Source organism: Carassius gibelio, chromosome B25 (genome assembly GCF_023724105.1).
Source record: "Carassius gibelio isolate Cgi1373 ecotype wild population from Czech Republic chromosome B25, carGib1.2-hapl.c, whole genome shotgun sequence".
Taxonomy (NCBI): domain Eukaryota; kingdom Metazoa; phylum Chordata; class Actinopteri; order Cypriniformes; family Cyprinidae; genus Carassius; species Carassius gibelio.
In genome coordinates, this window is record NC_068420.1 from 1,765,563 (window position 1) to 1,775,355 (window position 9,793).

General features: G+C 39.5%; 1 protein-coding gene across 1 annotated transcript; it reads left to right on the plus strand.

Moving 5' to 3' along the window:
* Window positions 1-3,192: 3,192 nt before the first annotated feature.
* Window positions 3,193-5,026, plus strand: pclaf (PCNA clamp associated factor). The gene is made up of 4 exons (XM_052598387.1): window positions 3,193-3,360; window positions 3,876-3,962; window positions 4,602-4,785; window positions 4,863-5,026. Exons 1-4 carry the CDS (start codon window positions 3,315-3,317, stop codon window positions 4,900-4,902), a joined length of 357 nt encoding a protein of 118 aa, XP_052454347.1. The 5' UTR covers window positions 3,193-3,314; the 3' UTR covers window positions 4,903-5,026.
* Window positions 5,027-9,793: the final 4,767 nt, after the last annotated feature.

Sequence of the window (9,793 nt, forward strand, 5' to 3'; positions counted from 1 at the left end):
GACCTTCCTCAAAGAGGTTGAACTTATGGCCAGGTTTGATCCCATCATGAAAGATCACCTTAACCGTGTTGAAAGAGGAACAGCAAGTCATAACAGCTACATAGGCCGTCATGTGCAGAATGAGCTGATTGATTTGTTGAGCAGCAAAATCATATCTGCTATAGTGGATGACATCAAGCAGGCAAAGTTTTTTCAATAATTTAGGATTGCACCCCAGATATAATCCTCACAGAACAGTTGTCAGTGGTCATTAGAGTGGTGTCACTGATGGAGAAGCCCCATATCAGGGAACATTTTATGGGATTTTTGGAGGCAGAGGAGTCCACAGGCCAGCACTTGGCATCCATGATCCCGACGAGACTTGAGGAGTTGGGAATTCCTTTTGAAGATTGCAGAGGACAGTCATATGACAACGGGGCAAACACGAAAGGCAAAAATAAGAGAGTTCAAGCCAGAAAAGAATCCCCGAGCTCTGTTTGTGCCATGTGGGGCACATACATTGAATTTAGTTGTGTGTGATGCTGCTAAGGGATCTGTTGATGCTTTAAGTTACTTTGGTGTCCTGCAAAAGCTGTACACATTATTTTCCGCCTCCACCTAAAGATGGGCCATACTAAAGAACCATGTGAGCATCACCTTAAAGATGTGGGCAGAAACAGGGTGGGAGAGCAAGGTCAAGAGCATCGAGCCCATGTGGTACCAGGGAGCTGCCGTGAGAGAGGCTTTAATTGAGGTGAGAGTCCACACCAAAGACCCTGCTATAAAGGCTGAGGCCCAGTCTTCATTTGAGGAGGTGGGGTCGTACCGCTTCAGTATCTGCACGGTCGTTTGGTATGACATGCTATCTGCAATACAGCATGCCAGCAAACTCATGCAGTCTCCTAACATGCATGTGGACCTAGCCGTGAGTCTCTTGAAGAAGACTGAGCGAGATCTACAGAGCTACAGAGCAACTGGCTTTGTGACTGCACAGATGGTGGCCAAAGAGATTTGTGAAGATATGAATGCGGAGGCTGTATTAAAACAAAAAAGGCTGAGGTCCACAAAGCGCCACTTCTCATATGAATCATATGATGAGCCTTTCAGTGATGCACTTAGGAAGTTGGAGGTTGAATTCTTCAGTGTTGTCGTTGATGCAGCCACGTCAGCCATCAAAGTGAGATTTTCCACATTGGAAAATGTGGGAAAGAAATTCAGAGTTTTGACAAATTTCCCAAGTCTTGCAGACGTGGAGCTGACAGATCAATGCGAGGCACTTGCCACCACACTGCACTTTAAGGGGCACTCTGATCTGGACAGTAAAGAGCTTGTGCAGGAAATTAAGAACTTCCCTGACCTGCCATCAAAGACCATGAGCCTCCTTGAGCTTATCACTTTTATGGAAGATAAGGATCTATCGGAGATCTACCCCAACTTTTGGACTGCTCTCAGGATTGCACTTACTCTGCCAGTCACTGTGGCTCAAGCAGAGAGAGAAGCTGATCAAGTCATACCTGAGGTCCACCATGTCCCAGCATCGGCTCACTGGGCTTGCCGTCATCAGTATCAATCACTTAATAGGGGAGCAGATTGCACACAATGACATCATTGATGATTTTGCATCAAGGAAGGCAAGAAAGGTCAGGTTTGTTTTCTGTTCTTTAGTTTGTTTTCTGTTCTGGGCCTATGCCCTCTTTAGTGTTTTTTCACATTTGTGTGATGAAGAATTTGTGTTATTTAGAATATTTATTCTATATTTTATTTGTATAATATTCTTAATATTTTTTGTTGATAATAATATTGTTGCTCTCTGCTTTTGTTACTTTTTATATATCTGATTGTATACATTTTTTGCATATTAATATAGTGTATATTTATTTAAGTTCTGATAACTTATACTCATATTTTGTGCAGAATGGTGTTCATTGTCCTTTGGCAATGTTGGAGGTGGAAATTGTGCACCTTAAAAAGTGTGTTTGCTGTTTAAATTGCAATAGTTAATAACTTAATTCTCTTAAGTCTGGCTTTCTAATGAAGGATTTGTGCAATTGAGAAATTACCACTTATGTTGTTATAATAAAATATAACTGTTTGTGCAGAACTTTGTTTGTTATTTTTGTGTGTGTGGGGGGCGCTCGAAAGGGTCTCGCCCAGGGTGTATTTCAATGTAAAACCGCCACTGCTTTGTTCAACACTCTGTTGTATAAAAATGTGCTACATAAACTCACTCACTAACTTGTGTGATTATTCCTTTGAGTAAAATAAAGTTTGAATTATTTTATTAGTAGTAGTAGTTGCGTGTGCATCCCATTAAACAGTAGTAATGTATTTCTGGCACAGTGGCATCAAGATATCCAAACTTTTTTGACAGATTGCCTCGATTCCGATACCTTTAAGATTCTGTGTGTATATGATATGAGGCTAGTTTTGGTGAAATGAAACGGTCAAAATGCTCATGAAGTGACTCTCAGAGCAGATTGTGACCACGAGCGTCACACTCTTCAGTGTGTGTGTGTGTGTGTGTGTGTGTGTAATACCCAAAACCATGCATCTGCTTCATTCACTCACAGAGACACAGAGAACACAGTATATGTATTTAAACAGTGTTTCTGTGGATTAATATTCACAGACACCAGTCCATATCACTGTTTAATTGAAGCACCAAATTGAAGCACCATTCTGCTGCTGTTGTTCTTTGAATAAGTGAATATAAAGGATATACAATAAATGAAATGCCAAAAGAACATAGAATAATAAACCTTTGTTTTTATCAAAAGTAAATCATCACACCACATAAGATATAAAGGTGTAAATTTATCCAGTTTAATAAAAGAAATGAAAACTAATAAAATAAGACTCCAGTATTTTTCTCACATCATGCTAAAGTTTTCAGACTATGACACATTCACACTTCCATAAAGCATTGATTATAGTTATGTTGTATTAAAACATGATACTTGACTCTGAACTGCTACTAATAATTATTCTTTTGTCGATATATTCTGACCATTGGGCCCGTCTCACACCGAGATCGCCTACACTTCATCACTTCATCACTTCGTCGTTGTTTGTTAACACTTTACTGTCTCAGACTTCAGAACTCGTCCAGGCCTCGAGACACTACTGTTACCATGGAAGCGTTTCAGTCCTGTAACATGAGAGCGCGTAAACCACAGTCACGTGTCCCTGATTAGCGCCCACCCATTGGCCGGCGTTCCGTGACGTCACGCGACCTGGCTGCCTTTTTAAAAAGACGGCGGGAATCGCTCTCTTTATTTCTTCGGTTCTGCTGAGAAGAGCGTTCTGTCCCGCGTTCATTCGCAGAAAACCGCGCGATGGTGCGAACTAAAGCTGATAGCGTTCCCGGCGCGTACAGGAAAGGTGAGAGAAATCACACACTGCTCTTTCTGTCGATGCTGTAAATATTCGCAGCGCGTTTGTTTATGTCTTCATCATCTCCCGCCAATCTGACGCGACTCAAACATCAACACTCGGTTAATTCAGTAACTGTATTTTGTGTTTGTGAGGGGAAACTCTTTTATACCGATATGAACTATATTAATCAGTAAACATTGACCGCCGTTGTTTGTTGACTAGCAATCATTGGAGTTAAACACTGATACTACTATTAATATAACACGGTGAGTTATTAAAGGAGTATTTTCCCAGCTGAATCATCTCATTATTATTGTTTGAACTCTAAAAGCTAGTAAATGCCAGCGATGTTTGTTTTAAATTGAGTTTAATTTGGACCAAATGAAATGGCGCCACTTTCATCCGCGTCGCGATGAAGCGCTCCGGAAGCGGAACTACATTATTTCTCACTGCGTGACTCGTGTTGTGTTGTGCTGGGTTTATTAATTGTTGATAAATAATTTGCTGTGTTTTTGTTTCAGCTGTTGCTGCCTCTGCGCCTCGAAAATCCCTCGGCGCTTCCGGCTCCGTGAACGCGCACAGCAGCGGCGCGCAGTCGGGCACGCCTGGTGAGTGCGCGCACGCAAACCTCTCTGTCGTGTAAATGAGACTCGTTCTGTCAGTTTTACAGTTAGGATCAGTCGTGTTGTTTTCCTGCCGGTGAAGACCGTGTGAGAAGGATAACCCGATCTGATCTCTGTAGACTGTCACAGTAGCTTTAACCAGCTCAGTTCTGCTGTGAAGGGATCATTTCGGTTAAGTGATGACGTAAGAAGCGCTGTTTCCGGGTCCAAGCCTCAACTTGCTTCACTTGAGAATACGACCTCAGCAGCCGTTTATGAGCACTGTTTATTCATATTAATCATTTAAGCTAAATGCTTTCAAACTTACGGTATACACTACAGTCTCCGTGCTCACAGCGTCCCAAACACAAATAATATTAACTTTTTTATATTTATATCTTCTTTGTCTGCATATCTGGGACTTCGGTATGGAGTTAAAGGTTAAGATTATAACTTTATCGCTAGTATTCTATCACATTGTGAGTTTATATTAGCACCGTTTGTTGTTTTCTCGTGGTAACTGATAGTGTTTGGACACGGAAGCACTGCTATGTGACGTCAGACTTAACAAGCGAATAGTGACAGCTGTGTTAGCTTCAGTGACGTGAGTGTTCTGGTGTTCACGTGTGTGTGTGTGTGCTCCAGCTAAGAGTAAGTACGCGGGGGGTAACCCTGTGTGTCCGCGGCCCACTCCCTCGTGGCAGAAGGGCATCGGAGACTTCTTCGGTGGCCCCAGTCGGAAACCAGAGAAGGAGAACCTTCACCCCGCGCCTGATGATGAAGATGAAGAAGAGGCGGGCGGCAGCGGCGTGGCTAAAGTGCCCAGGAAGTGAGTGCTGGGAGGACTTCCTCTTCCTGTCTGCTGTGTTGGTTTGAGTCGGGACTGAGTCGTGTTCTGTGTTTCAGGTCCAGACCCATCATTGATGAAGATGAGGAAGAGGATTGATCTCTTGATCTTCAGTTTACATGTTTCATTGATGCTTGAGTATTTTTAGTGTAAATCTTTGTAAATACTTTTAATGGATGTCTCGCTGGTTTTGTACAGAGGTTTAATAAAATGATTTTTCAGAGTTGTTGTTCCGATCTCTACAGAGTGAGACTAAACCTGATCTGATGACCGATGTGTGTTTAACAAGCCCTCGAGGGTTCAGTCTTTGACTCTTAGGAGTTCAGTATTGTGATGCATCCAGGAATAAAGAGTCTTGAGGATGAATATATATTACTTTAGATCATGATCTTGATGCTAGATGGAGATGTCGCATGACAAATAGCTATTATGGTCTTCTCTTGGTTCCTGCATGTCTTGTGAAGGCTGACTGTGGCATTGGCTTTCATTAAATCGCTCATGTTAATGTTATTTACACAAGACTCAAGCCTTTATATCTGCACACACAGCTGTTTAGTGCAAAGCACTGGAATACACTGACTTGTAATTATCTCTGGTATATACAGTTCAATTGTTTAATGTGGTTAAAAGCTTCAGTTTGTGATTACAAAGCATCTCTGATGGAGCGAGGGGAAAACTTTTCACTTCCTAAATAATAGTAATTTAAAAAGTAGGGATGAAGTATAGATGTATGATTATGAGTATTGATAAAACGTGTCTATACTAAGGGGTTTTTGTTTACCAGATTTTTTTTTTTAAGCAAAAAATAATCCATACAATTTTCATTAAACTGAATGAATAACCTATGTTAGCACTTGGTAAGTAATGGTGTGGCAGGTGTTTTCCTGAACACATGATGCAGGACAGACTCCATCTACCGAGCGGTCACTCGCAGACAGAGCAGTGTTTCTCAAGAGTGACCACACCACAGTGATGTTCGAGAACAACACAACAGCGCAGAAAAACATTTTGAGTTCTTTCACAATAAACCTGTTGAAATTGTACCCTACTTTGTGCAGAACATTTATTTAAATTTGAATGTTACAAGTTCATATTTCCCCTGTTCTATTCTTTTATTAATATAAATCGTAGCCTACACTCAGAATGAAGAGGTTGTATTTTATGCATGCGATGCGACAGTCTGTTATTGGCAGTCTTGAGAAGATGAACCATGGTTTTACTGAAGTGTCCGCAGTTTAACTCTAGTGTTTTTAGATTTACATGCTTACCACTACAGTAAACATTTCAACCATGTGTAAACAAAAATATAACTTGATTTGTTGCAATTAACTGGAGTTGAGTGTTAAAAACTGTCAAATTTAAAAGTAACATATCATATCAAAAACCAAAATAGTATCGCCCAACCATAATAAAAAGGCTAATTTTAATATATTTTAACATAACAGTCCTTTTGTTATTATTTCTATATTGGATTTGGCAGTATAATTAGAGAAATGTAGCTAAAGTTAATTTTAGAGACACATCAACTCATATTAATGACAGATGAGTCAGAGCTGTATTCACTGTGATTTACTGCGGTATTAGAGACAGCTATGGAGCATTAATAGTTGGTGATTTTAATATCCATGTCGATAATGAAAAAGATGCATTGGGATCAGCATTTATAGACATTCTGAACTCTATTGGTGTTAGACAACATGTTTCAGGACCTACTCATTGTCGAAATCATACTCTAGATTTAATACTGTCACATGGAATTGATGTTGATAGTGTTGAAATTATTCAGCCAAGTGATGATATCTCAGATCATTATTTAGTTCTGTGCAAACTTCATATAGCCAAAATTGTAAATTCTACTTGTTGTTACAAGTATGGAAGAACCATCACTTCTACCACAAAAGACTGCTTTTTAAGTTATCTTCCTGATGTATCCAAATTCCTTAGCATATCCAAAACCTCAGAACAACTTGATGATGTAACAGAAACTATGGACTCTCTCTTTTCTAGCACTTTAAATACAGTTGCTCCTTTACGCTTAAGGAAGGTTAAGGAAAACAGTTTGACACCATGGTATAATGAGCATACTCGCACCCTAAAGAGAGCAGCCCGAAAAATGGAGCGCAGCTGGAGGAAAACAAAACTAGAGGTATTTCGTATTGCTTGGCGGGAAAGTAGCATATCCTACAGAAAAGCATTAAAAACTGTTAGATCCGATTACTTTTCTTCTCTTTTAGAAGAAAACAAACATAACCCCAGGTATTTATTCAATACAGTGGCTAAATTAACGAAAAATAAAGCCTCAACAAGTGTTGACATTTCCCAACACCACAGCAGTAGTGACTTTATAAACTACTTTACTTCTAAAATCGATACTATTAGAGATAAAATTGCAACCATTCAGCCGTCAGCTACAGTATCACATCAGACAGTGCACTATAGACCCCCTGAGGAACAGTTCCACTCATTCTCTACTATAGGAGAGGAAGAATTGTATAAACTTGTTAAATCATCTAAACCAACAACATGTATGTTAGACCCTATACCATCTAACAGGCACGTGCACAGGTAGGGCTCAACCTGTGCAGAGCACATGCCCTTTTTGCCCTTACACTCCGAAGTGCCCTTTTTTTGGTGGTGTTTTTTTTTATTTTATTTTTTTTATCAATGCTATTGGTCACCCTTTACGTCTGTCTGTCTGTTTTACCAAATGAAAGTTCATAAAACGAGCTTGTGTAAATCTTATTCGATCCTCAAGCTGGGAAGTCGTGGCCTAATGGTTAGAGGGTTGGACTCCCAATCGAAGGGTTGTGGGTTCTAGTCTCGGGCCGGACGGAATTGTGGGTGAGGGGAGTGCATGAACAGCTCTCTCTCCACCTTCAATACCACGACTTAGGTGCCCTTGAGCAAGGCATCGAACCCCCAACTGCTCCCCGGGCGCCGCAGCATAAATGGCTGCCCACTGCTCCGGGTGTGTGCTCACAGTGTGTGTGTGTGTGTTCACTGCTCTGTGTGTGTGCATTTCGGATGGGTTAAATGCAGAGCACAAATTCTGAGTATGGGTCACCATACTTGGCTGAATGTCACTTCACTGTCAGTAAGCTGATAACTCCGCCCCCTCTATATACATTGAATCAACTGAAGTTCCACAGCAGCCGCACAGTAGACAACAGCTGAGCTGAACAGTTTTGCGAAGGGTAAATAAATATCTTGTTGTTTGAATAAGTACTACTAAACATTGTCTATAAAGGCTCATATTTTATTTATTTGATGTCTGACTGACTCACTGACTGAGACATGTGGGACGTCGCCTGAAAGAGAGGGCTAGCATTTGCCATCTAGTCATTGCCAATACATAGCCAACACAGCCTGTGCATACAGTTGCATTTCATCTTTTATAAAATGCTAATTTGGCCAAATGCATTTTACCACAGGAAAAACTGAGCGCTCCGTCTATATAGCTAAAAAAACTAGTTTGTAACCTGTAGATGAAAATGTAATGTGATGCCCGCAGCGGCAGGCGCCGTCGCTGTTTTAATGACGGACCGAAAAAAAAATCACATTTGCACACATTCGCTGGTCAAAAATGATATATTGATAAGTAATACAACAACATATAATTTGTTTTTACCATCGGAAAATCATAACAGGTGCGCCCACCGCGCTGTTTCGGACTGGAACTTACACAGCGACGAGTGATCCTCGGCACCTAGATAACATATTTCTAAGAACTTTCTTCTTTGATTTATGATTGCTGATACACTTAATTTATTAACATTTAGGCTAATCATGTTATGGTATACTCTCTGTATACTCTCTGTATAAAATGTTGTAAAACATGGTTTTACTACAGTAATGTAGTAGTAACTAAAAAAAAATTAAGCTGTTTCGTACTGGAACTTACACAGCGACGAGTGATCCTCGTCACCTAGATAACATATTTCTAAGAAATTTATTCTTTGATTTATGATTGCTGATACACTTAATTTATTAACATTTAGGCTAATCATGTTATGGTATAGCCTACTCTCTGTATACTCTCTGTATAAAATGTTGTAAAACATAAAAAAAAAAATTTGAGAAGATCACTGAAATCTTTATATTTTATCATACAGAATGTAATTCATGATTCATTCCAAGTCTTCATTTATTTGATCCAAAATACAGCAAAATCAGTAATATTGTGTAATATTTTTACAATTTTAAATAACTGTTTTCTATTTGAATATTTTAAAATGTAGCCTAATTTATTTTTGTGATCAAAGCTGAATTTTCAGCATCATTACTCCAGTTCAGTACTCTTCAGTGTCACGTGATCCTTCAGAAATGCTTTTCACTGCAACTGTACTTTTCACACTATTTTTATTTATTTTTTCATTGCTGGCTTATTTTAGGGAAAGTTTAGTGAATAAGAGACCTTCAAGAGACCAACATCCCTGGTCCACCACAGTATAAAATTTTTGCCAGATACATGGCTCACAGAAGGTTGCTGTTGTATTAGGTTTAAAGAAGCCCTTAAAACCCTGTTTATCTATATTATCTAATTATCTAATATTATTATTATGGTTGTTATTAATCGTGAATAAATCTAAAGCTTTTGAGACTATTATTTTGTGTTATTGAATTTGTCATGAAGATGTGACCATTTCTTCCTTTTATGCAGGCTTAATAAATAATCTTGATATAAAAAAGGGGGGGGGGGGGGTGCCCTTTTTCAGTTTCAGCACATGCCCCTCAAAAGGTCTGTGCACGGCCCTGCCATCTAAGCTCCTAAAAGAGGTGCTTCCAGAAGCCATAGATCCTCTTCATTTATATGACAGAGAATGATACTGATCTGTACTTTACTATGTCTAAATTAAAGAAAGCTATGTGTATGTATGCATGTACCAGGAGTACCTTATAAAAAACCCACAACATATTCCTCATAAAGTTGATTCTGATTGATTATTATTCTGATTCTTACCCTAATTATGATTATTGTCTCAGCCAGATA

Coding starts and splice junctions, on each gene's coding strand:
- pclaf (XM_052598387.1), top strand. CDS start 3,315: ATGGTGCGAACTAAAGCTGATAGCGTTCCCGGCGCGTACAGGAAAG. Junction 3,361..3,875: donor TCCCGGCGCGTACAGGAAAG/GTGAGAGAAATC, acceptor TTTTTGTTTCAG/CTGTTGCTGCCTCTGCGCCT. Junction 4,786..4,862: donor GTGGCTAAAGTGCCCAGGAA/GTGAGTGCTGGG, acceptor TCTGTGTTTCAG/GTCCAGACCCATCATTGATG.